The sequence below is a fragment of the Prinia subflava genome, chromosome 9 (genome assembly GCF_021018805.1).
Source record: "Prinia subflava isolate CZ2003 ecotype Zambia chromosome 9, Cam_Psub_1.2, whole genome shotgun sequence".
Classification (NCBI taxonomy): Eukaryota; Metazoa; Chordata; class Aves; order Passeriformes; family Cisticolidae; genus Prinia; species Prinia subflava.
Window position 1 is genome coordinate 32,250,443 of NC_086255.1, and position 26,551 is coordinate 32,276,993.

General features: G+C 49.1%; 2 protein-coding genes across 4 annotated transcripts; both read right to left on the minus strand.

The window, feature by feature from the left end:
- Positions 1–30: 30 nt before the first annotated feature.
- On the minus strand, positions 31–16,159 carry CHUK (component of inhibitor of nuclear factor kappa B kinase complex). Its single transcript, XM_063406182.1, has 21 exons — positions 16,004–16,159; positions 15,840–15,934; positions 13,663–13,777; positions 12,101–12,170; positions 11,349–11,437; positions 11,003–11,092; positions 10,676–10,800; positions 10,168–10,275; positions 9,733–9,868; positions 8,785–8,979; positions 8,360–8,462; positions 7,238–7,361; positions 6,623–6,774; positions 5,742–5,803; positions 4,706–4,815; positions 3,306–3,355; positions 3,089–3,185; positions 2,539–2,686; positions 2,060–2,199; positions 932–1,028; positions 31–326 (listed from the first exon to the last, which is right to left on the minus strand). The coding sequence occupies exons 1-21, from the start codon at positions 16,157–16,159 to the stop codon at positions 300–302; spliced, it is 2,289 nt and encodes a 762-aa protein (XP_063262252.1). The 3' UTR covers positions 31–299.
- Positions 15,283–26,523, minus strand: CWF19L1 (CWF19 like cell cycle control factor 1). 3 transcript variants are annotated; one of them, XM_063406183.1, is made up of 15 exons: positions 26,403–26,499; positions 24,750–24,999; positions 24,555–24,639; positions 24,035–24,113; positions 23,543–23,644; positions 22,307–22,521; positions 21,475–21,593; positions 21,222–21,306; positions 20,542–20,682; positions 19,608–19,719; positions 18,833–18,912; positions 17,810–18,019; positions 17,303–17,422; positions 16,491–16,588; positions 15,283–16,398 (listed from the first exon to the last, which is right to left on the minus strand). In XM_063406183.1, exons 2-15 carry the CDS (start codon positions 24,770–24,772, stop codon positions 16,254–16,256), a joined length of 1,614 nt encoding a protein of 537 aa, XP_063262253.1. In that variant the 5' UTR covers positions 24,773–24,999; positions 26,403–26,499; the 3' UTR covers positions 15,283–16,253. The 3 variants fall into 3 exon arrangements, with proteins under 3 accessions (XP_063262253.1, XP_063262255.1, XP_063262254.1); XM_063406185.1 differs by lacking the exon at positions 24,750–24,999 and having other exon boundaries at positions 26,403–26,523; XM_063406184.1 differs by lacking the exons at positions 24,750–24,999; positions 26,403–26,499 and adding an exon at positions 26,196–26,244.
- Positions 26,524–26,551: the final 28 nt, after the last annotated feature.

Genomic DNA, 26,551 nt, shown 5'->3' on the forward strand with positions numbered 1-26,551 from the left:
CGCAGCAGAGAGCAGGCCTCACACTGTGTGTGTGTGTGTGTGTGTCTCACCACAGAGTTTATTGTATATACACGCGCTATACATTCATGGGGCACACGGCAGCGGCGGGCCCTGCCTGCACCCCCTGCCCTGAGGAGGCTCCGCAGGCTGGGCGCAGGCTGCTCCCTGAGGGGACAGTGACACGGCGATGCCAACAGAACAGAACAGAACAGCGCTCTGGCCCACCAGGAAAGCAACCGAGCCTGCGCTGCTCAGCACGCAGAAGGCACTTGGGTGATGCAGCACCTCAGCTCCTGGGGCTACTTCAGCCAGCTCCAGTCCAAACTCTGCAGAGAGTAGCAAAAAACCAACTGAGCACAGGCTCTGGCTACTGTAAGTCTGTCTTATTTGATGAAAAATCATTCATTGCCCTTGGAAAGGATGTTCCCAGGAGGTAACAGTGCAGCACAGCTCAGCAGCTGGGCTCACTGAGCCCTGGGAGCCCTATCTAGTTTGGGAAATCATGGGATTTTTCCAAACTGGTGGCCAAAGGATGAGTGCCTGAAGAAAGGCTGAGAGAATTGGGATTGTTCAGCCTGGAGAAGCTTCAGAGTGACCTCACTGTGCCCTCCCAGAGCCTGAAGGGGCTGCAGGAAAGATGGAAAGAGACCATTTCCATGGGCCTGGAGCACCAGCACAAGGGGGAATGGCTTCCCAATGCCACAGGGGCAGGGGAGATGGGATTTTGGGAAGACACATTTATCCATGCACACTGGCACAGCCTGCCCAGAGAACTGTGGCTGTCCCTGAATCCCTGAAGTGTCCAAGGCCAGGCTGGATGGGGCTTGGAGCAGCCTGGTACCTTTTTGCTATTTAAGGAGTTCTCCATGTCTCCAGGGCACCCTGGGGTGTCCCCTGAAAGCCAGGTCCTGGCAGATGCACCAGCACTTACCATCATACAGTTCTGCTCCTGCCTCACCTCCTGCAGAATGCTGCTGAAGAGCTCAAGGTAATTCACATTCTCCTGGATCACGTCAGCAAAATTTTCCCTGCAGGAAGAAAAAAGCCCTAAGGTGATGGATTTCAAGCACCAAAAGTAACACTGCCATCAAAAGGTGCTGCACTGGGGGGAGGAAAAAAAACCAAACCACCAAACCAAAACCAAACAACCCCCAAAAAAGGTGATCTGTAGTTTGTGCAGTGGTAGGTGACATAAAATCCTGCCTGGAGGTGGCAAGACAAAGGGGAATGGCTTCACACTGACAGAACATTCTGGAAGTAAAACTGTTAATGAAGCAAAGAGCAAAACCCCCTCAGCTCCAGACTGATGCTTTAAGTTTTATCTTTCATGTTTCTCAGACTCTGTGCTGCCCAGGGGTGCAGTTCTGAGCTCACATTCGGTGTCACCCAGCTCTCCTCACAGAGCAGGGACACAAAACAAATCCTTTTCCTGCTGAGGACCAAGGACAACATTCAGTGCCAAAAGCACAAACAAGGGTGGGCTGAAGGGAGGAATGAGAAGGATGGGACCTCACAACCTGGAGCTGTAATTGGACAATTAAACCCCAATATGCAAATGGACCAAAACTTATAAAAATGTGAGACCTCATGACCAGTCAGACATTGTGTGACCATTCTTAGTCCACCTTGACAGTAGCCCTGGTCAAGCCCTGTCCTGCCCAAGGTGTATCCTAGAGGCCTTTCAATAAATACCTGCTTTATCCATTAGTTCTGACCAGTGTCTGCTCCAGGTCAGCCTTCCCAAGGCACCAAGACAACTCAGCATGGACTGAGGGAGAGGAGCCTTAGGAACAAGATCCAGGCCCAAGGAAGAGCAGCATGACATGCAATAAATGGATGGCACAGTCCTTTAGCAGTGCATGCAGCACGTGGAACTGGCTCAGAAATAGAGCAGAGGTTTCTGAATAAAGAGTTCAACCAAATCAGGGAAATCTCTGATTTTTTAGAGCATTAGTGACACACCAACTCCTGAAACTTGTCAGGGAAGGGTAAAGCCCCTGAGCTAGTGAACCAGGCAGGCTGAGCTGCCTGCAGTGGCTCCTCCCCCAGCAGCTCATACCCATCTTCAGGAGCTGCCAGCGAGGACAGAGGGTGAGGAGCTGCGTGCCCTGAGGAGCTCTGGAGGGGCCACGTGGCTGCTTGAGGGGAGGCTGTCCCTTCCAGGCTGGAGCTGACCAGCGACCGAGAGGAGCTCTGAGTCTGCAAAAAAGGAATTCGGAAGAATTTAGGCTTAAATGCTACATAGGCAAGATTTGGGATTGCACATGAGCACTGTTGGTAGCACAGACACAGATGTGGGAACCAGGAGATGGCTTCAGGCACTGTAATTAATTAAAAAGAAGCAGAGTTTGAAACACTTTGAACTAACCGGGAAAGTACCTATTTAGCTTCTGCTTTTACCATCTCAGACTGCCCTTTTCTACAGAAAAAAAAAACAAAACAAACCAACCATGGAGTGAGTTGGTTTCTGCTGAGTTTGCTGTCTCCTGGCTCATGTACTAGAAGGAAGTGCAAACAAACAGCCCAACAGCTACTCACACAAGCAATTTTCAGCAAATGCCAGATCTCCCTTTGTCTTTTTCCCTGCATCTGCATCACTGAGTTGTCAGCTTCCTTGATGTTATTTAGAGCCACTTCGATCTCAGGGAGCAGGTCAATGATCTTCTGCTTGCAGCCCAAGAGCTTGCTAGAATAAAAACCAAACATGAAGTCACTTCCCAGCACATTCTGGCAAAATCAAAAGCCCCACCTTGGGATTTAAAATATTTGAAAAGTTAATGTACAAATCACTGTGGTATCTTCTCAGCTCTGTGACACTACTGCTTTTTTTCCCCTGAAGATTTGAATTCCAACTTCCAGCTGGCAGAATTTGCCTCATTTTAAAGTGAACTCTTGGATGCTAATGGTCATGTTTTTAAGAATTAAGTGGAAACTCAACACAGACACGGAGGAGCAGAATTAATGCTATGAGAAATGTGGATGGAGTTTTTTGGGCTCTGACTTCCACGGTTTTCCCTATCCTTTTCCTACTACAAAGCTCCAAATGCTCAAGCTGGATTTGTTTGGGTTTTTTCTCTGCATGAAGTACCTGAGGTGGCCAAAGAGCTCCTTGAGGACTCGGTCCTGGCTCTGCACTGTCTGCACAATGATCTTCACCATGTCTGTGCTGTCACTGTAGGCATGATCTGCAAGGGCCAGCAAGCACCATGTCAGTAAATCCTGCCAGTATTTTCTGGGTTTCAGTTCAGAACAATTAATCATGGGGTAAAAGTGTGAAACAGTCTTTAAATCATCTTCTTCCATACCTGGAGGTCGTGTTTTTAATTGCTTGTAGAGGTCTATGGCTCTTTGTTCCCTTTAAAAAGAAGAATATGATTCAGGCAGGTGTCAGCAGCCAGGTGACTCAGGAAAAAAAGCACTGCAGTGAAGGGATGCCTTTCTGAGCTCAGGCACTGGACCTTCTCCTACAGCTGGTACATCCCTTTGGAGCACAGGGATGCTCTTTCTGTGATAGAATCCAACACTTTCCCAAAAGCTCTCTCTCTTTTTCTCCAATTATGCAATTTCTTCTCAGAAAACCACACCAAGTGAAGCTTATTTTCCGTTTCAAATCTTCACATGGCTCAGCTGTGTTTTTTTCCCCTGTATCCTTAATTATCTAATTTCATTTTGGAAACTGCACAACTGCCTCAGAAATTTTTGTTTCTGTTCCGCATTTTTTGCCTGAATTTTAGTGATATTCTGTAAATGGAAAGAGACATCACAAGCAAGACAAGTGTGCTTCTCTTCTTCCCATTAAATAAACATTACTTCTTTCAAGTATTTCAAAAGCAGCCAAACTGAAAACTTCCAGCCTTGAACAAAATCTTCCCTGTTCTAAATCCCAGCCTGTCAGAAACAAACAGCAGTTTTCCAGCCCAGCCCCTGGTCTGCAGTGGTGGAATTGATTAAAAATAATGTTTAAGGAGGCATGATCCTGATTAGTTTGAGCTGCTGCTGCAGTGGCTTCTCCTTTGCACCACTTTCTCCCCTGTGCACCAGTTCTGCTGCACCTGCTCAGGATGAAAAGCAAAGAAGGAGGCAGGAGAACACACCAGGGGCGGGCACATTTCCTCCCTGAACAGTCAGTGTTGTGTTGAAGAGCTCTTATTAACAGATTTAATGGTTGCTCAATCCCTGTCTTCTAGAACTGCCACTTGTGCTCTCAGCAGCAGCCCAATAACTGCTTCCTATGTCTTCTCAAGATCAGAAATACCATTTAGCTCCTTCATATTTTAATAGTTAAAAAAAACCCCACCAACTTTCCAAATATTCAAGTACCCATGACATATTTACCCTGAATTTGAAAATACTGAAGGTATTTAAGAGGGTTTTACAAGGATCACGTAGTTTTCTCACTCAACAGTTAGAAAATCACTCCTCTCCAACACAAAAGGAAATCCCAGTTGAGACCAAGAATTATCTTATTCCTGGGCTCTTGTAGGATGAGGTTTCCTAGTTGAGTGACAGGGGAGTGTCCCACAAGTGATGGGATCTTTCCTTTCACAAGCAAAATCATCTCAAATCAACTGTACACTACTCTGCTTGTGGTTTGCATTTCAAAATCACCGAGGGAACCAGCAACAGAGGGCAAAAAACACCCCTCAGACACTGAAATGCACAAACTCCAATGACATGCAGCAAAAATGAGACGCACAGCACTTACAGGCTCTCCATGACCTCTCCTTGGCGCCGTGCATACGGACTCTTCTGCAGCTCCACGATTTCCGTGTGCAGAGCCATGATCTGCTCATCCAGGTAGCCAATATCTTCAGCCTGAGGTGAAAGGTGGGCACAGGTCAGACTGAAGGAAGGCAAACAAGGAGATAAAGACCCCCAGAACACTTGTTTGGGTAATGGGCTGATTGGGGAGTTTAGCCGACAAAAAGCTCTTTGACACAAAGCTGCTACAATAATTAAGGGGTTTTGTTCTCAGTGCATGGTATCACCTACAACCAAATCTCTGATCACCAACACTGGCTAAGAAAAATCAGTTTCTTCATAAATCATCTCTCCTTGTCTCTGCATTGCCTCCTAGACAGACTGAGACGTCCCTGTGTATAGAGTGAAACATTTTCCATTCCTGATAAAGGGGCAGGACAGGTGGAATAACAGAACATAATTCTTATGGTCTGCCAAGTAAATATTGGGTGAGGTTGTCTGGAAAAAGCCAGAAACAGCCTTGAACTATTCTGATAGAAGCAACCACCTTTTTTATCCATTCTTTAGATAATAAAAAAGATATTACTCTTATTTAAAACTAATTTGCATCTTTACTTGCAGTGACTTGCATGCCAGTGATTTATGGCTGTACTCCTCAGTGAAGTCCTGCAATTTTGAAATTGCTGCATAGCAAGTGATTGATTTTCAGCTTCAGCAATGGGAATTTCTGTGTGCAGCAAAGACTCCTGACCCACAGCAACACCATTTCTTTTGGGCAACAAGTAATGTGTCTCTGCATTCCACTTTTCTTTTTAGAGAACTGAGTCTGGTGACTTTTGTTGTTTTTGTCCAAATCCATTCAAACAGCGTGGTGACAGGAGTTTGTGTCTTTTTCAATGCACCTGCAATGATATTCCCATTCCCACAGCAGGCAGGGTATGAAACACTGAGGGGGCACAGCAGTGGCACATATGACACGTTCAATTCCTGCCATAGTCTCCTTCACACAGAGATAATGCAGCTCCTTTAACATCCCCTACCTGTGCACACTGAGAGGCTTTCTCTTCCATTTCCTTCCAGGCTTTGAGCATCTTCTCTGAAGCTTAAGAAAAATGAGTTGTTGATTTATAAAGAAGACATTAAGACACAAAAATAAAGCAAGACCTGGACTTTACCTATATTGGTGTAATTTGAATACAAACAAAGTGATGCTGGATCTCCCAGCAGGAGTCATGACCCAGAGATCAGAGACAGCAAAGCTGCAGCTCTGTGCTCAGCCTTAACTCACACACAAAGCCTTTGGTAGGATTTCACTGCTTGCAATCACTGGCCTAAAACAACTCTGAGTCTTCCAACTCCACCACTAAGCTCAACACCTGCCACTTTTGATGGAACACAGACTGTCCAAACCCAGTTCACAGTGTCTTTCCATTTTCCATCATCATCTTTCAGCCCAGTCATCACTTTTGACTCAGGTTGCATTTTTTAGCCATATATATTCAAACTATGTGTAGATCTTGCTATTCTCTCCCAAACACTGTTTGTTTCTGGGACATGAAACTGTAGCTGGTGCTTTTTCAGCCCATCTCTCATCCTGACAAATGGTTTCTCCTGATAACAAGCACAGCACTGTCAGCAAGTGCAGCAGCTCTGCCCCTCACTTGGTGCCCAGCCACAACTCCAAATGAATCAGACTCTGAATGAATAAACAGCAAATATTTACATCACCAGTACTATTAATGCTCCTGTTTTCTGTTCTCAGTGGAGAACAGCTGACCACCTGTCTCACTGTCACTGAAGGTCTCCAAAAACATTCTGTCCTGCCAAAGTCTTCTCCTGCACCTCCCCTAGCTAAAACACACCCATAAAGATGCTGAACTTCTTCACAGGAGACAGCCAGACAAGTATTCCCAATACCTACATATGCCATAAGCCATCTGGTCACTGTATCTCTCCAGGTCGAGGCGAATGCTCTGGTGGAAGAATTCCAGCTTTGCTTTCAGCTGCTGGGATGCTGACACCATGTTGTTCTTCATTTTGATCAGGTTGGCGTTATACCGAAGGAGGCTGAGCCTAACAGATGGAACAAGGAGAGCACACATTAGCTGGGAAGCCCAGCTGGACTCAAAAAAGAGGGAATTCTGTTACTCTAAGGGTGACTGAGCACTAGCACAAGGTGCCCAGAGGTGTTGTGGGATCTCCCTCCCTGAAGGTATTTGAGAGCTGTCTGGATGTGGTCCTTTTTGAGCATGGATTGGGCTGGAGGGCTTCCAGAGGTCCCCATCAACCTCAGCCATGCTGTGACACTCTGGATATATTCAAGTGTTTTTTGGTTATTATCAATGTCAGGCATTACCCAGCACAATTCCTGGAGTGGAATAAGCTCCCAGCCCAAACACGTTTTATAACACGAAGGCACAGAACAGCAGAGGGCTGTAAAATTCTGGGGAACCAAAACTCCCCGAGGTGCACCATTCCAATCAAACAGACCCCGTGCTGGCATAGCCCTGATCCCTCTGAATGGGTGACAACTCACATGGCAGCCCTCTGTCCCTGGAAAAGCCTGCTGTAATCCTCCTTCAGCCCAATGACGTAGTGAACCGCCTCTGCCCACACCTTGCGCAGCTGAGGGATGGGCAGCTGGATTTTGCTGTCCTGGACTGGACACAGGAGAAACACAGTGCAGTGACAACTCTGCCAAAGGACAACATTCCCAACTCCTGCTTCAGGGGCATAGGAAGCCAGGTAACTTCTGCTCAATTTCTAGGTGAGGCTGCTGAAGCAAGTATGAGCTTTTCATGTCACAGCTCACAACCTGTGACTGAGCAGGTAAAACCTCCTGGGGGGTTTTGGCCAAAAAACTCTGAAGCCCAAGGTAGCAAATTTAGTTGTTCCATTTAATCCATTGATACTGACACTGTCTTGATCTGTTTCATGTGAAAATGTCTTTAAACCTTTCGTAGGTTTCCTCTCAGATTTCCTGATGTAGATGTTTAAAGGGAAAAGCTGTGAGCGTGTTCCCTGACAGAAATGGGAACTGTCAGCACCCTGGGGTATCAATAAATATATATATAATATATATATAATAAATATATATTTATATCAATAAAAAGCCTTTGTTCCAAGAGATCCAGCACAATGGTGCCATGCAATGAGATTCACCAGGATAAAATAACCCAGAACACAGAAAAAAACCTAAGAGACACTAAAACATAAGGAAAACCAGTGGAGAGAGGCCAAAGAAAAATAATTTACTGAACAGTAACTGCATGTGACAAGGCATTTTCTTTACATGCAGTATCCCAGCAGACATCTCCTGTCCCCTGACACTGTTTTTCTTTCATAGAGGTACACAGGGTCATTCATACAGATACAGATTTATGATAAATAAACCTTCATGGAGGTCCATTAGGTTGTGCTGTCACCTCAGGAGACAAGCAGGGGAAGCAGCATGCAGAGAAGCAGCTTCCAAACGCAGCCTAAATGCACAAACTGGTGATGCCAGGGCTCTGTCATGAGGACAAGGTGTTAGGCCTGCTTCAGGTTCTTAAATGTTTCTCTTTGAATCAGACAGAGCCTTTCAGGACAGCACACAGGGTTTTATAAAGCAGATTTCCTTTCATTTTGCATGAGAACAGCACTTCTCCAGCACACTCACCAATGTAGTTGACACAGTCAGACAGACTCCGAGAAGCAAAGGGGCCATCATAGACAGTTTTGCTTTTATCAAACAAATAGACCATGTAGCTGTCCCAGCCTCTCTGGGGAGAAGAGAGAAGAGAATATCAGCAAGAGAAACCCCAGGCAGCTCCTACTAACCCAGGACATCATGAACTAATTGTTGGGGGCACGACCAAGTGCCTTAAAAACTTATTTTGATAGATCCTTCTTTGCTAGGAATTAATTAAATATTTAGGCAGAGTACAACTACAGAAACCAGCTTACATTATCCAATAAAAGATCTTTAGAATTACTACATTTACAGAGCAAACTGTCTCCTGAGGAGAAGATTAAGGCAATTTATCTTCCCAGAGATTTTAAATTCTCAGAGAACATGAAAGACATGAAGAGAATCCTTCTTACCACGCCATCAATAACACACTGGGAAGCAGGTTTGCGAGGGTCCAGGCAAATCCCTGTTTCCAACAGCAGCTCCTGATTGCCAGTGCTTATTCCAGTTTCAAACTCAATGCGATTCTGAAGGGAATGAAGGCTCTCCTCAGGATGCAAAAGGAAGGACACAATCTTGGCAGAGGTCATGTTTAGGATGTGTACTATCTGTAAAAAGAGGACAAGCAGATTACAAATCCTTGGGTATCAAAGACAAAGACAAAGACACACACAGGCCTGGGACAGAACACACAGCAGAACGAGGGCATCATTTGGTTTTAATAATCACAATAATCAATTCAGGGGTAAAGGCCCACATAAAAAACTCAAAACCTGGGCGTGTAACTCTTAATGTCACAGAAAATGACAATCCAACACACTAATATTCTTCACAAGCCCTGCTGCAGTTTAATTACATCAAAAAAACAGAGAAAAAAATTATCCTTCTGTTTCTACACAGGCTTGCCTTGGCTAGTCTGACTCCACTAAAGCTCAAGTATTTATCTGAAGAGGAAAAATCAGGAATGTCACCTCTGTTCTATTACAGGCATTACTGCTACAGTACATGAATACACCCGGAGGTAACAGCATCAACAGTGAAGTCCAGGAAAATTGTTACTAGCAAATATTAAACCTTTATTTGATCCTGGCAAGCCCATTCCAAGATAACAAACAGTAATACACCTCATCCTTCTACTCCAAATGTAAAGCTAGAGATTAATATTGCAGGAGATGTTTTGTCTTCCAGTGTGTACTAGGCAGGCTGTATATGCACTCCTTTCCTGATACCAAGACAAACAATTCCTCCTGACCCTGGAAGCTGGATGATGGCAGGATTACAGCTTTGCTCCACTGAACACACTCTCTGTCCTCTGGGGTGCTTTCAGAAGGCCTTCAAGGCCACTAACAGCCCCCACTCACCTTCAGGTTCAGTATGTGATCCATTATTAGGAAACACCTCGGACGATTGGTCTCAGGATCTGAACCTCCACCCCTCTGCTGTGGATCCCAATTCAGCATCAGCTGCAGCCAGTTCTCCATGGGTTCTACAATCAAACTGAAGCAGAAGGGCTGTAAGAAAGGGGAGGCCTTCACCCAGCCCAGCTTCCTGGGCCTCTCCCTGTGTGCTCTATTCAACAGGCTCTGACCATCTTTGTGGGCAACGGGCACCAGAGAGCCCAAAGCACCCAAAAAAGAGCCACTGGCTACAGGCCATCCCTTAACAGCAAACAGCAGCTTGCCAGGAGCTTGGAACACTCTGGAGAAAGGAGGAGGAGCTCTCAGTGCTTGGGATAAAGGAGGAAGAGCCCTCAGTTTAGAAGACCAGAGCTGTCCCTGTGATGAGGACACACATACCTGCAGAGGCTGTGGGGCTGTGGCAGGTGGGTGCTGAAGCGAACCTCCCCGTTCATCTCTTCAGAGGCAAAGATGTGCTTTGGGTCCTTCTTCTTGATTTTTTCATGCCTGGAAAATAAAATCCTTTGTGTATACACTGAGGAGTGTTAGTTTTGTAAGGGAGCAAACAAAGAGAGCAAAAAAGTGCCAGTGTCCAGCAGCTTTAGAAAACAAACTCATCTTTTAGGACAAAGATGCCATTTCCAATCCACCCAGAACATCCCCACGTGGAAGAGAGGAGCCCTTCCAAATAACTCTGCCTCTGGAAAGATTTTCTTCTTCTCTTGTTCTAACAGAAACCCAAGTTCCCTACTTTCTTCTGTTTCAGAACCACCCTTTTAAAAACCAAGCAAACATACACTCCAGGCACAGCAGGACAAGCAGAAACCTCCACAGGCAGGTTAAACTCTTCCAGCACAGTTTTAAGTATCAGCACTTCCAAGCCCCTCTTCAAGAATAAGTGTCTTACCAGGCAAATGGCTGTAGATTATGTAAGAAAGGTCTGAATCCTGCAATGCATTCAAACACCATTGTCCCAAAGCTCCAGTAGTCAACAGTAACTGAGTAGGATTTGTTCTCAAAGAGTTCTGGGGCCTAAAAACAATCATAAGAAGACTTTGACTGTGGTATTTCCTTGCATTTCTGAAGAGACAAAGCTGTGTCCAGGTGTGGCTCCCTGAGAGGGGACACCCTTGGGACAGGTCCCCAGGATCTCCATTTTTGGAGGTTTCAGCCCTTGGCAATGCCAAGCCACAGCTGCCCTGCCCAGTGCTGGTGACACTAAAAAACATCTTACCAGATACTGCAATGTTCCAACAAATGAAGTGCATAAACTTCCTTGATCCAGATCCTTTGCATATCCCAGGTCTATTATTTTGTGAACAATCTGTAAACAGTTTAAACAGTTCATCAGAAGAGCAAATGCTGAGGAAAAAAAACACCAAACAGCCCAAAATCTGCTCAGTGACAGCAACAGAATACTCTCAAGAGGAAAGCCAGAATGGAAACTCTGGAAAAAGTCCAGGGCAAAGCTTCAGCAACATTGTTAAAGCTTTTAGTAAATGCACAGCAGAGTTTTCAGTCCAGTTCAATGTGACAATTTCCAGAAATGACAGTGGAAACACACTGAACACCTGACTTACCTTCCCACCTTCATCCTGAAGGACAATATTTTCAGGCTTTAAATCTCTGTGTATAATTCTGTTCTCATGCAAATATTGGATACCAGATCCTGAAAGACAGATGCTTGATTTACCAGAAAATAAAATTCACATTAATGAAACATACATCTGATAAAAACCTAATACTGGGGGGGGCAAGTTCCCAGCCTTCCACGATTTACCAGCACTCACTTCTCGATTTAACATCTTCCAAACCTGTGTGTCTTCTCCACTGCATTTTCACATCTTTGCAAAGCATGCCAAAGACACTCAACTTGTAATTTAAAAAAAAAAAACCTCGAACATTCTGGAAGGGGAACCAATAGAGAGCAAGTAGAGTTGCTCTTTATTTCAGGAATTCAGCTGGAAGCCCTCTTGAGCACTGAAAGGACAGAAGTCCAGGCCAGTACTCTAAAATACTTTCTCATGCCAAAACTAGCTCTTCCTACAAGCAGTGATGGGTTATCTGTAAGAGAACTAAGAAAACAAGGAGCTTTCCTGGAAAACCTTGTTCCTAGAGAAACCCAGGCACTGCCCTTTATTAGACAGCTCTTCCTTCCCATGGTGTCCAAAAAATCAGGTACTTTCCAATGGGCCTGGTTTTTTTTTAATACCCTGTTCATTTCAGTTCCTGTTTCACGGTCAGCTGAAAAAGGAAAATGCCACTACACTTAAAAAAAACCCAAACAAAATCAAACAGAAAACCAAACAAAAAGAAAGCCTTAACTACATACCAATGTCACTAAGCAGAGAGAGGATTTGACTTTCCTTCAGCCCACAGCAGTTTTCTGGTTTGTTTAGCAACTGCAAAAAAGCAAAAGATGTTCAGACCACACTTGCAATAGTTAACAGCAAAACTCAACATTTTTCATCCCCTGTTGAAACTATGCATCAAACAGAACAGCCCAAGGATCACTCCAGCTGAATGGGGCAGTTCAGTTTGTGCAATAAAATCATGGCCAAGAAGAAAACAACTCAAACAAAATGAAAATTCAAAAAGCAAAGGGGTAGGAGACACAGGGCTGCAGGCAAGTGAAGCTCCCCCTCAGCACCATCCTAAGGAGCTGTCAATAAAAGCAGCTTCAGCAATTTCTCACTTTTAGAGATGACTGAGGTGCTTCAGCCCTCATGATGGATTCACAAGGAGAAATTAATAATGAAGTGAAACACAAATGATGCCAAACAAGAGAAAGATCTAAACAACAAAATCAGAAATCAAAAAGATTGGGTTTTTTTCCTTTAAGGAACAAAGCAGTACAGAACATCAGATGGAATGAAGCTTGTTACTTCCTAAATTGTTTCAGCATCTACACAACCCCTAAGGATTCATCAGAAATGAAGTGACCAAACACTGAATTGCAAGTAGAGCTGATTTCTCAGCCAGGGTCTCTAATCTACCTTCAGGGAGTCTCCAAACTTTTACTGCAATAATACAACAGCCAGATGTCTCTGAGAACATGGCCAGATGCCTGTGTCTGCAACCCTCAAACACTTTTTCATATATGCCCCTTCTTTTACTGCTACTTAGAAGTGTCTCTTGGACTGTTTTGAACGACTCAAAACCATATAATGAGGTGAGGTTACTGCATTCACCAGCTGCTCATGTTCCCCAGGGCTGTTCACCAGTAAAAAAAACTACAGAGAAACGAGTTTCCTGATCACATAGATGAGGTGATTTCTGAGCAGATCCTGACAGGGACTTGCTGCTTCACCCCTATAGAAATTGCTGCTTCCTGAATCCAGCTGGAATGGAAAGGGAGCACAGACTCTAGCACGTGACAAAGCCACTGCCTAGGGAACTACTGAAAAGCTCCTTTATTTTTGGGTGTTTCCCAGAGTGCAGAATGGCAGTTCCTAGTTCAGCAGGAATAGCAAGGGTTCAGAATCCCTGGAGGCCCCAGTCCAGCACTAACAGGTTTATTCCCTGTGCTGAGAGCAACATAACACTGGATACACATGATCCAAACCAGTCAGACTCTGAACAGATGGAGACACAGCAGCAGAGCCAAACGTGCTGGGTGTCAGCAGCTGCTTTAATGCTAAAGCAGCTCCATGGAAGGACACACTCTGCCAGAATGAAAGAGTATCTGCCCTTGGGTTGCCCTCTGGTTTCAAAAACACAAGCCTCACTTCCCACACAAGACTCTTCCCCACTCTACATTTACTTTCTCACAACTGCACGCACAAAGAGAAGCGGCCCAGAGCAGACCTGGTTCCAGGAGCAGCACTAACATGCCCTGATTTCTGGGTTTGGGCTGGTGCTATTTGGTTTTTATTGCAGCAAAGCAGGCGGTACCTTGCGGAGGTCACCCCCCGAGCAGTACTCCATGGCCAGCAGAGGAACGTCGTTCACCAGGAAGTTCATCTCCTCGGGAACCTCGCATGCTCGCACCACGTTGGGATGGTTCAGCCTAAGCACACGGAGAGCTGGGTGAGAAACTGACTCCCTTCTTGGGAGAATGAGACAACAGATTGCAGCACAACCACGTTTTACGTCCCAGGGACAGCTTCTGTTCCCCACAGGGATTGTGTTTTTATCAATGACACTTTACACTACACTTTATAAAAAATTACTTCGGTGCTTCCCGACACCGAGTTATCCGTCTCACATAGGGGCACCAATTTTGTTGGATTATCCCCTTTTCTGACCCAGAGTGGGGCAACTGAGAGGTGTTTCAAAAACTTTGATTCCATTTTCAGTCTCATGTGAAGGGTGAGACAGTACTGATGTTATAACTCACACCATCACAATCAGAAGTTATTTCCTAATTACAACACATTAAAAGCATTTCTTGGCCTATCAGCTTTTGCCACACAATGCTTGTTAGTACCTTAAAGCCAGTCATCTAAAATTACCCCTCATGAGTCACACTACAATGCACCTTTCATAGTTCTATTTCTCCAGAGTGTCTAGTCTTTATTTGCAAGGCCATCCTTTGAAATTTGTTTCTAGTTCCATTTCTTTCTCAACAATGCCTGTCCTATCCCACGGCATTTCTAAGTCAGCATTTCTTATCTCAAAGTTTGCACACAGATGCACAAGGCTACGTGAACCTTCTGTCAGGCTTTGAGAATTCTCTACAAATCCATTTCCCACACATATCCTTGCTCATTCATCAGCTGGTACCTACCAGTACACAAATATATAAAATCCATACCTTGGGAATACACAAACCAGTGCCAAGCAGAAACAATGTCTCAAAGCCCAGGTACAGGACTTTGATGATGAGGATCCAGAGTCAAGTTCTGAGCGTCCTGGGACAGTCCTTGCAAAGTCACTCTGTGTGTGTGTGTGTGACTCCCCCTGGCCCAAGCATTTCACAAGAATCCATGAACATCTGTGTAACTGCACAAGGCAGGTGAAAGCCACATTCAGAGGGAAATATTAACCTCTGCAGCTAAATCCAAACAGCTGCTTCCTGACTGTCTCTAATACATGCTGCTCTTGGGAATAAATGACATATCCAGAAGGAAACGAAGGCAAATTATTTCTCTCTACAGCTTCCAAAGCCTCTGGATGCCAATGTAAGAGCAACTTGTGACTCAGTGATTGTTTTCAGCAACCAAGCCAGACAGCACCAAGCCTTGACTAGCAAATTCATGTTCCCTGCAAGTGGCTTCCCCCCATGTCACGGCAGACAGTGAGCAGGGGAAGGTAACAAAGCGACAGCAGGAGCTCAGGAAAGCCCTGAACAGCAGGGGCACCACAGGCCTTCGGGAGGACAACTCAGAGCATCCCTGCTGCCACCAGTGGGACAGAGGCCTTTCTGCTCCAGGATCTCCCTCTCTCTGGGGAGCAGTTCTGTGAGACTCCAACACCCAGAGGCAGCCCCCACATCCACGAGACCAAAGCTGCCCAGCCCTGTTTCACCAGCTGGAGAGGCAGGGTGGGCAGCACAGAGTATGGACTTTCTCATGAGGAAGTGAAAGGAGAATTTATTTACATTCGGCAGAGTAACAGGAAAAAAAAGCAATTCCAAGATCCCCTGGTTGCTAAATCAAAAACAAAGGTCCCGCAAGGTAAGGGAACATGTGGGTGTTCCCAAGTCACAACATCAAAACTCAATCCACAGGGTGGTGTGAGTCTGGAGGAATTTCGGATGAGTGAACAGCCCAGGCAGCACAAGAGGGCAGGGGGCTTGGGGGGCACCAGCTCCCAAGCCAAGGCATGAGCAATGGGGACATTGGGATGAGAGATAAAACCAGCACAGGCATACCAGGTGACAAGAGGTCCAGGGGGTGACCCCCGGCTGTCCCCACTCCCAAGCTGGTTCAGCAGCAGACACCAGCTGGCCCCACAACAACACAGACCCATCTCCTCGGCTGCCCCCTCTCCTTGGCCAGTCCAGGGCAGGGGCGGACCCCCGGCTGTCCCTTTCCCCGCTCTATGCAGGAGCTGAGCCCCGGCTGTCCCCTCTCCCTGTGTGTCCGGTGCCGTGCCGAGCCGAGCCGAGCCGGCCCGCCCGCACTCACTTCTTCATGATGTCGATCTCGTGACACCAGCGGTCCTTGTTCTTGACGCTGAGCTCCAGCCGGCACGACTTGATGGCCACGCGGTCGCCCGAGTCCTGCGGGACACAGCGCCGTCAGCCGCCGCGGCCCGGCCGTGCCCTCCCCGCCGCCCGGCCCGGCCCCACCTGGTGCTGGTACAGGCACACGTTGCCGAAGCCGCCGGTGCCCAGGCGGTCGCGCATCTCCCAGGGCCCGCAGCCGCCGGCCGGGTGCCCGCGTAGCGCAACCCCAGCCGGGGCCCGCTCGCCGGCGGCGGGCGCGGGGGGCCCGCCCCGCTCCATGGCTCAGCCGCTCGCTCCGGCACCCCGCCTTTATTGCCGCGTCACCGCCCGGCGCCGCCCGCGCCCGCCCGGGGCCGCCGCCGGCAGCGCCGCCTCAGTCCCGGAGGGAGAAGTCGAAGGGCTCGAACTCGCGGCGGAAGGCGCGGGCCTGCGCCTCCTCCTCGGGCCGCTGGGCGGCGCACTGCCGCCAGTCCGCGCGCTGCGGCTGCGCCAGCAGCGCCTCGCTGGCCAGCACCTCCCTGCAACAACAGCGCCGCACCAACGTCACACAACGTCACACCGACGTCACGTTAACGTCACCGCGGCGTCACGGGGCGGGGCCGGCACGCACCTGCCGAACTGCAGCGGGAAGCGGCCGCGGATGCGGTGGAACAGCTTCTCCCCCGTGTCCAGCTCCACGTAGAAGTACGGCGTCCCCGGCTGGGCCACCTGTGCACGGGGAATCACAGAAACACAGAGTGAGTTCGGCTGGAAAACGCCTCCAAGACCATCAAGTCCAGCATGTCACCACCTCCTTAATGAGACCATGGCTCTAAGTGCCACATCCTGTCTGTACCCTGAACACCTCCTGGGCGGTGACTCTGCCACCTCCCTGGGCAGCCCCTTCCAGTGTCTAACCACCCCTTCTGTAAAGAAAGGTGGAAAGAGACACTGGCTCTGAGATGAGCCAGGAGATAGGCAGACCCTCCTCCCAGCCAGTTCAGGGGCTGGGGACCCAGCTGTCCTCTCTCCTGGGGGAAAACTTGGAAAAACAACCTCACAAACTGCCTGAGGTGAGTGCCTGACCTCAAACAATCCCTTCCATGGGAAGAAGGGGCAGTGGGTCACTTCCTGCTAGGATCACCTCTGTGGTTTAATTCTGCCGTGAGTGACTAAATGAGAACAGGCAGCTCTGGTCATTCCTAACCTCATCTAGTACAGCACATTTTTGGAGGACAAGGCCACGCTCACATTTCTCAGCTGAGAAATCATCTGTTGTTCATGGGAACTTCTCCCAGAGCAGAACACCTCTGGCACAGCCCCAGACCACATCCATGAGGTTCTGCCTCCAATCTCTTAACCCCAGCCCACAGAGTGACCTCAGAGGGAAACAGCAGCTCAGGCAGGACAGGGGGAGCGAGGAGGTGAAATCTGGCCCCGTACTTGCGCGATATCCGAGTGCTCTGGGATTTCTAACAGTTCAATCTGCTGTTCCTGGGCTTGAGAAATAAAGGCCTCCTTGATGTCTTCAGAAGTGCAGAGGTCCAGAGGGACAGGGATCACCTGGAGAGGGAGGACATTTCCATAAAAGAAGAGGAGACAATCCATTTGCAGAGAGCTATCAGTCCATCATTGGAGCTCATGGGCTCCTCAGTAAGCTCAGCCTCATCACACGAGACAGGTGAGCACCCATCTCTACAGGCTTAAACTTATGAGACTTTTTTTTCCTGTAGGAGCTGGACAGAGAGCTGAAAACTCAAAGCTTGAAAGTTCTCAGCACAGCCCTCTCCTTTCTCATTTCTGTGGTAGTTCTGATACAGCTCTGATCCACTTACAGACCTGCCACACACAGCAACCACCACAATAAACCCTGAAATGACTCCTTCAATTAATTTGGAGTTTATATTCAGTGCAAGTTTATGTTTTCCCAGGCCAACATCCAAACCATACCTGTAGCTGCAGATGCTGACTCCTATAGTTTCTTTCAAATAGCACGTATCTCTTCCCCTTGCTTCTGAAAAATTCCTTTAGGGCAGCCTTGTACTTGGTCACTTCTTCCAGCACCTCTGAAGACAGGTCCACCACTGACTGATAGTGCCCAATTGGCAAAATCAGCACGTGGTCAGGGGACAAACCCCCTTTGGCCAGGGCAAGGTAGCACTAGAGTGAAACAACACACACCAGTTACTCACTGTGCTGTAGGAATTCACTCTCTGACTACTCATTGAGTAGCCCCCAGCCTCAGGAACTGGGGAGTCTTCTAAGAGTCTTCTATGTTGCTTATTAGGGATTATTTGTTAGCCATTTTATTTGCATTTATTTTTATATGAATTTATTAATCACTAGAGGAATGAGAAAGAGACAAAGGGACTGCCAAAGGACAAAGCAGTATCTTCTGAATGCCAGAGAATGCCTTATCTGCAGGGAAGCTGCTAAGTGAACTTCACCACTGAGGCAGGAATTCCTTATTCTGACACAAAAATCCACTTAAAAATTTAAACTAAGCCTGTGGACAAACCTGTCCCTGTAAGGAGATTATGCTATACAGGAGCAGGAACTTTAAGCAAAGTGCATAAAAGAATGATGCACTGAGCTTCAGAGTACATCTTGAAGTACATCTTGGAGACATTTTTTCATCTCTACAGAACAAAACTGTAACCAGCCATCCCAGAGGGATCTGGCTCTCTGCCAAAGCAGGTTCCAGCTGGAAAAGTTTTACCAGATGGTAACAGAGGGCTGGCACAGCAAAAAGTGTTCTGGCACTGGAATCCAGCTCTGCTGTGGAACAAAACTGGGCCACGCTTCGCTTTCTAAAAGTTCATGTTTTTGTAGAGGAGATGAAAAGAACTGAAAGCAAACCCAAGAACCAGGTGCAAATAAAGTTTGTTTGTTTTAAATTTAAAACTGGAGGTTGGTATTTTATTTTGCCATGTGTGATTCTGACCTAGCAAAGCCCATGCTGCAGGTACTTACGTGTGTGCCAATACTGACAACCAAGTGCTTCTCCACCTCTGGGCTGGCCAGGCAGAACCAGCAGGGCCCTGTGGGCTGAGCTTTGTTGGGAGAGAAAACAAGCATTAGCGGAAGGGATATTTGTCAGAACACAGACAACCTGGTATTTTCCAGCCACCCCTCTCAATTTATGAAGAGCTGAAGGCATCAGAAGGACACAGCTCTGGCCAGGGAAATTCCACCAAGAGAGGAGGTGGTGGCAGTCATACCCTGCTGACTGCCATTCTCCTGGAATTTAGCAGTTTAGTAGCTCCAGAAATTAGTAGGTGCAGCTCACTAATAAGAAAACACCAGCACATTTAAGCAAACAAATCAAAATGAGGTAAAATTACTGCACAGGTAAAGACAAGGGCAGATGCTGTCAAACACAGTCAGTTCTGGCCTACCCATGACACCCAAAACACCTGGATTCACACCAAACTGAGATACCTGCTCCGAGCTTTTTGGAAGTGCCATGTCTGGTCCAGAGGGTAAATGCCATCAGCCCAACCACAACCACCAGGGACCCAAGAGCTTTGAAACTCTGCTCTTGACACTTCTTTCACCTGCTGAAGCCTATCTTCCCTTGGAAACAAGGGACCCTTCATCCTCCTGCATCCCCTCAGCAGCTGGCAGTGACAGAGCTCTCTGGCCAGCTGACACCTACAGCTCAACAGCTTGAGGAACAACTTGGAGTGACGTGGTCCATTCAATGCCGTGAGAGAAGAGCTCAGGAAAAAAACATCCTCACACTTACGGGGTTTCTTGGCTTGCTTAGGTTGGGAGTCCCCTCTCTCTTTCCCATCTGAGGGACGTTTCTTTCCCTGATGCTTGTTCAAGTCAAAGAAAAACTGACAAGCTGGTTCTTCCTGTTTAGGAGATGAAAAGTGAACAGGATGTTCAGTTAGAAATGCATCACGGAAAGTGACAGGATATACAAGAATTTGATTTTTCCTGAAGAGCTGTGAACCACTTTTGAAAAGCATCAATATCACAGAATTTCTGAGACTGGAAAATCCCTCCCAGCCCATAAAGCCGAAGGTGTTCCCGATGCTCACCCTGTCCCCAGCCCAGGGCACTCAGTGCCACCTCCAGCCCTTCCTTGGACACCTCCAGCCATGGGCACTCCAACCCTCCCTGGGCAGCCCCTGCCAAGGCCTGAGCACCCTTTCCAGGAAGAAATGCCTTCTGAATATCTCAGAACAGAATGACCTGTTCTCCTAATGCAGCAGACTTTGCCTGCTTCATCAGGGAAAATTCTGGGAGAGTTACCCCAAACCACTATGCTCTCCTATTCAGCCTTATGCTGAATATTCAGAATTGCCTGATTTTATGGATTATTCAACTCTTTTCATTTGCCAGTAGGTGCCAAAAGAACGGCATTATTTCTTAGAGATGTTAACCTGTCACAGACTCACCAGAGGTTGAAAATATTTGACTGAGTTATGCCAAATGCCATTAGAAGGCTTTAATGCTGAAGAGGAAAGAGCATTTAAGCACCTTTAGGAGGTGAAAGGCCACAATAGGGTCTCCCTGGAGCCTTCTCTTCCCCAGACTGAACACCCTCAGCTCTCCCAGCCTGTCTCCACGGCAGAGTTTTGGCTGGGGATGTCCCAAAGGGAAAGCCAAGCAGTGCTGTGAGCACAGGGAGTGAACCAGGAATGCACAGGAGGAGGAGCACAGGGCGGTACCTCTGCAGAGAGCGACGCTTTGCTCTTGGGAGCCTCCTTCCTCAGCCTCCGGTAGGGATTTTCGGTGACGTCCTGAGGCTGCTTCACCAGCTCTGCGGGGTCCATGGAGCTCATGGGCACGATGCTGAAGGCGTAGAGGTACTGCAACAAGCACAGGGGCTCAGGGCAGACAGCTCCTGCCACGGCTGCACCTCTGAGGAGGCCACTTACAAACCAACACACCCCAGAACAGCCCCACACCGCCCAGCATATCAGTGTTTGTGACAAGGCAGGGCATGGCACAAACACACCCCCTGTGCCAGTGCCCCACTCAGGAGTTTATGGTGTGCATCCTTCATCCCTGCCTGTTTCCCGGCCTTCTTTCTGGCCTGTTTTGTTATTAGACCTGGATCTGTGCATCCTTAACTACCAACCAGTATTCCCTAACTTTCTTAAGGGGAGATGAGAAACAAGTTAAAAACCTCATGGCAGAAGTTCGTTATATTCAGTGGTTTGTGCCTCAGAACACAATGTGCAGCCCTTATCCTTCTGACAAAACAGCCAAATGATACCTAATACTCAAGTGGGACAGACACCTCCACTTCAGCCAAGCTTTTAAGTGCCTGATGTTGTCCTCTAACTTGTCTCACTGCCCTATTATTGTTCTCGAGAAAAGAAGAAAGATTCAAGGGTGTCAGTACCTTTTTCTTGCTTGTATTGCCAACATCAGCAAGTGCAATAAACCTGGTCACGTGCTGTGGGGTCTCCTGTAGCACCACGTGATTCCTGCAAGGAAGCAAAACCTGGCTGTAGTGGCACATCAAGTATTGAAAGGACAGTGGGAGAACCCCTGTCTGCCATGAAGATACTCAGACAGCACATCAATCCTCCTGTATTCCTTAAAAACTGAACCCCTGCTTGAAAAGAAACGAGATTTGACATGATTTTACAAACCTGTAAGGAAGTCTTTCGTAATAGGCCTTCTCCAGGGCAGCAAAATGGTACCTTGGTTTGAGACTTGCAGCTAGATCTGATACTAACTTGGAGCCACACTTCTTGGTATCTATTTCCCCCTACAAAACACAAGCCAAGCTTTATTTAAACCTCTCAAAGAGAGGGGAAAGAAAGGTTTAATGTACTTCTCTGTACACCCGAGTGTGTACATTCCCACATAATTAATGCCAAGGGAAGTCAAACACAGAACAACATATTAAACAACTACAGAGGATGCCCATGGGAACTTCTGAGGTCTGAGTTTTCTTTCTAAGCCAGGATATCCCAACAATTTGTTTCTCTACAACCCCCAAGGGCAGCGGGGCTGGTTATTATGCTGTGAGGGAAGGTTCCTCATGCATTTAAACTGAGGACTGTATCTCTTTTTGGGTGTTGGAAAAAACTGAGAGGAAGCAAAAAATGTTCTTTTGCCACATGTGTGGCCCTGCTGTCCAGACAGTTTTCAAATCATCTGGAAATCACTTCTGAGGAACATTAACACAACAAAACTGGACACAAATGAAACAACACCCTCAAAATCCAGACTGAGGAAGAACCTGATTTAAGGATACTTAAGGAAATAACTACCAAAACACTTAAAAAGTGGCAGGGACAGATAAAATGCCCTGAAGCCTCACAAATCCCCCTCCCTTCAGTCCTTCCTCTCTGAAGAACCAGAACATCTGCTCTCCCTGTTTTTACTCCCAGCCTTCTCAAGCACTGGGCAAGGGTGAACTGCCAGAGGCAGCAGAAAGGCAACCCTTAGAGAACTCCCCGGGAACAGAACACTCACGGCGCTGTTGGCGAAAGTGCCCACGTCCCTGGGCCAGGGGGATGTCAGCAGGATATCCACACCCCTGAAGTTGGGGGCTGCCAGCAGAGACGTTTTCAGCTCGGCCACGTCCTTGGCGCTGAAGCTGTGTGCGGGTGCGGGCTGCTGCTGCGCCTCGGTGCCGCTCAGGTAGGCGATCTGCAGCCCCGAGCAGCCGCTGAACACGCCCCTGCGCCCTGCAGGACACACACACACACACAGCCCTGAGCTGCAGGGAACCCCTGGGACGGGCCAGCAGCACTCCTGACTCAGCCCTGAGCTGCAGGGAACCCCCTGGGATGGGCCAGCAGCACTCCTGACTCAGCCCCAGCTGCAGGGAACCCCTGGGACGGGCCAGCAGCACTCCTGACTCAGCCCCGAGCTGCAGGGAACCCCCTGGGATGGGCCAGCAGCACTCCTGACTCAGCCCTGAACTGCAGGGAACCCCCTGGGATGGGCCAGCAGCACTCCTGACTCAGCCCTGAACTGCAGGGAACCCCTGAGACAGGCCAGCAGCACTCCTGACTCAGCCCCGAACTGCAGGGAACCCCTGCGACGGGCCAGCAGCACTCCTGACTCACCACCACTGCAGCCAGCCTCACGGGCAGCTCGTTTGCTGTGCCCAGAGCAATGGCGTCGCTGGGTGCCACAGCTCAAACCGGACTTTGCCCTTCGGATAAGCCCCAGCCTTCCCCCCTCCTCCCTGCCACCTCACTCCCCAAAAACCCATCCATAGCAACGTGAAGTCTCAGCAAAAAGAGCAAAGTGCCTCTACTTTGTTATATTTTTGGCCTGGTGGCAATTCTGGAAAGAAACCAGTTTTTCTTTTTAGCTTTGCTACACTTTGCTTGTTACTTCTGCTACTCCAGCACAGCCACACAGCAAAACCATACTCAAACCTTTTCCTACAGAGACAGGCATGCTCTGGGAATAAGATTCCCTCAAAGAACAGGCTCTTACAACCACTAATCCTCCTGGTTAGAAAGTTCAGTATCAGAGAAATGAAAAACAGAACAAATCAAAAAGCAGGGTTTTCTTCCACATTTTACACAGGCTGTACTGACATAAAGTTCAACTCCAGTTTGAACCACAGGATAAAAAATGCCACTTAAAACTCCCAGAGAAAGGAAAATGGTACAGTGGGAAGATGAGAGAATGTTGATGAAAGCCCCAGGAGGCAAAAGCAGCTCTGTGACTCCAAATGCCCTGCAGCCTTACCCAGGTAGGTGATGTTCTCAGCTAACTCACAGCCGCTGACGTCCGGGAAATAGCTCAGGGTGTCCTGGTTGTTAGCACCAAGCACGAAGGTCGGGATTGGAGCTGAGGGAGAAAACCTCGAGCACTCAGTGAGCTTTAATTGCAATGCACCAGCCCCAGCCCACACTGCCCAGGAATCACAGCAGGAAACCCCATCCAGCCAGAGCCTCCTCCACACTTTGGGAGCAACGAGCACAGAACAAAAACACTTCCTGCAGAGTGAGTCCCCAGCCTGGCATTCCCACAGCTGCAGGTGGTGAACAACCTCTGCTCCACCCACATGGCCCTTCCTTCCTTGTGTGCTCCAAACAAACCCATCTTTCCCTCCTGGGTGGGTTTCCCAGCTGGAGGATAACTGCTTTAACACCACAGTGCCCGGCCATGGCTCCTGAATTCCAGGGTGGGCTGTGAAGCAGTGCCAGCTCCCGGGTGCCACCACCCCTCCTTCCTCACCTTTCTTGGCCCCTGTGCGGTACTCGGCCCATTCTGCCTCGGAAGTGGAGCTGAAGAAATTCCCCACGCACAGAAGCATCTGAAAACACCGGATAACGGGAGAGTTGCCATTTCACCACGGACAGAACACACACAAAGGCTTTGCTTGCACCACTTCAACACCATTTGGTTTGCTGAAGTGAAGCGATTCCTCTGTGTTTATCTGTGTTAAACGCAACATCAATGAGTTTGAAAGGACAGCCAGCTGCTCTCCTACCTTCTGTGCATAGATCACGGCTCCCCTCAACCACTTGGTGCTGGACAGGGAGGGCTGAGGCGCTGCAAACCCCTTCTCACACCGAGCAGAAAGAGCAAGGCCGCTGCCGCGGAGGGACGGGACAGCAACACCCACCCGAGCACCGCCGGCACATCTCCCGCACAGGAACCCCACCCCGGGCTGGCTCCCCCCGGCCGCCTGGGGACGGCAATGGGAACGCCTCGGGAGCGGCACCACCTTCCCCAAAAGCCCCACAAGCCTTACGTCGAAGCGGCCGCTCTTGGCCTGGATGGCGCGGACTCGCCCGAAGATCGCCTCCAGCCGTCCCTCCACGTCGCCACACGCCAGCCTGTGGGACACCGCGCGGTAAGAGCGGCGGACAAAGCACGGCCCGGCCCCGGCGCCACCGCAACCTCAGCAGCCCCTGCCCCATCCCGTGTCCCGTCCCGTCCCACTCACACGCGCAGCGGTGCCGCCGCCATCACGATGTTCGACCCGAACCTCCCGCCACTTCCTGGTGCGCAGCCCAAAGCGCTCCGCCACTTCCGGGTGCGCCGCGCAAAGCACTCCGCCGGTGCCGGTGCCCGAGGCCAGACAGAACGAGCTGGAAGCGCCGGGAAGTTTAAACCCGCTGTCCGCAGGGAACCGCGGGTGTTCCCTACGCTGTGATCTTTACCCTGGTGAGTCAGTGCTCCAGTCAGTGCTGGCACTAGATATGGAAAACCCGTGAAGAAGTAGAAGAGGTGATCGGGTAAGAGAGGGGCAGTTGTGTCAGAAGTGACTGAAATAACCACTGCAGGTGACTACTTATAGCGATAAATTATTCTAATGCTCATTATATACGTTAATACACGTAAATACTTTATATTTCGATACATATTTACAATTATTATGCTGAGCTGTACCAAAACAAGCACTTAATTAGGCTGCAAACACTAGCCAAGCTCTACAATATTTAACCACTTTGATATTTTATTATAATAGTGCCTTATATATGCCTATAAATAAACAATGCCTTGCGAATAGCTTTTATAGGGGATTTTAAAATTAAGTGTTTATATTTTTTATTAAGGTTTTACAATGTTACCATCTGAATTCTTTAACCAGGAGCTGAAATCTGAGTTGGTGCTGTTGGGGTTTGTTCCATCTGTGGTATTGGGACTGAACCGTTCCACATTTCAACAACAGGCACGACAAATGTAAAGTAATAACTTTTATTTTCTGCATTTCACCTGGCCTGAATGAACCACAAGAGAATCATGGAATAGTTTGGGTGGGAAGGGACTTCAAAGCCCATCCAATGCCACCCCTGCCATGGGCAGGGACACCTTCCACTGTCCCAGGCTGCTCCAAACCCCAAAGTCCAGCCTGGCCTTGGGCACTGCCAGGGATCCAAGGGCAGCCACAGCTGCTCTGGGCACCCTGTGCCAAGGCCTCAGCACTCCCAAAAGGCAGCAAAGCTGGCTGTTTACCGGCGGGAAGTGGGAAGCCGAGGAGTCCCTCTCATTTATTTCACTGACGGTAACTGGAGCAAAGCGCACGCGGCGGTCGCGGGCAGGAGGCCGCGCTCAGCGGCGGCTCCAGCGCGTCCAGACAGCGAGGACAGCCCAACGCGCCCCACGGGCCGGGGTGCGCCCCGCTCCTGCCTCGCTCCCGGCCCCATCCCATCAACGCCAGCGGGTCATGGACGCCACCCGACGAAGAGCTCCCCGCCATCCCAAGCTCTCCAGGGGGCGCAGAGGCAGCCGCCCCTCTGCCCCTAAGAGGGGCCGCCGCTCAACTTCCCTCCAACATGGCCGGCCGCCCACCTCCCCTCAGCGCCGCCGCCGCCTCCTCACCGCGTCCCCTCAGCGGAGGCGGCCCTCATCCCACCCCCAACATAGCCGCCCCCCAGCCTCCCCTCACCACGGCGGCTCCTCCATCACCTCCCCTCAGCATCGGCACCGCCCCTCAGCCTCCCCCCACCATGGCCGCACCCCCGCATTCCCTCATCGGCGCCGCCGCCGCATCGTCACCGCCTCCCTTCATCGGCACCGCCCCTCAGGCTCCCTTCATCCTGGCGGCTCCTCCACCGCCTCTCCTCGGCGGTACCGCCCCTCTGGCTCCCCTCACCTTGGCGGTTCCTCCACCGCCTCCCCTCAGCGGCACCGCCCCTCAGGCTCCCCTCATCCTGGCGGCTCCTCCACCGCCTCCCCTCAGCGGCACCGCCCCTCATCTTGCCCCCAACATGGAGGCGCCTCCGCCTCCCCTCAGGAGCGGCA

What these genes read in the sequence shown, in the direction of transcription:
- CHUK (XM_063406182.1), bottom strand. Translation starts at nt 16,159, where the DNA reads ATGGAGCGGGGCGGGCCCCCCGCGCCCGCCGCCGGCGAGCGGGCCCCG. An exon ending in TTGGAACATTGCAGTATCTG is followed by an intron (nt 10,801 to 11,002) that starts GTAAGATGTTTT and finishes GATTGTTTTTAG; the next exon opens with GCCCCAGAACTCTTTGAGAA. An exon ending in AGTGTGTTATTGATGGCGTG is followed by an intron (nt 8,463 to 8,784) that starts GTAAGAAGGATT and finishes TCTTCTCCCCAG; the next exon opens with AGAGGCTGGGACAGCTACAT.
- CWF19L1 (XM_063406183.1), bottom strand. Translation starts at nt 24,772, where the DNA reads ATGGCGGCGGCACCGCTGCGCGT. An exon ending in TGAGAACATCACCTACCTGG is followed by an intron (nt 22,522 to 23,542) that starts GTAAGGCTGCAG and finishes TGTGTCCTGCAG; the next exon opens with GGCGCAGGGGCGTGTTCAGC. An exon ending in AAGCGTCGCTCTCTGCAGAG is followed by an intron (nt 19,720 to 20,541) that starts GTACCGCCCTGT and finishes TCTCCTAAACAG; the next exon opens with GAAGAACCAGCTTGTCAGTT.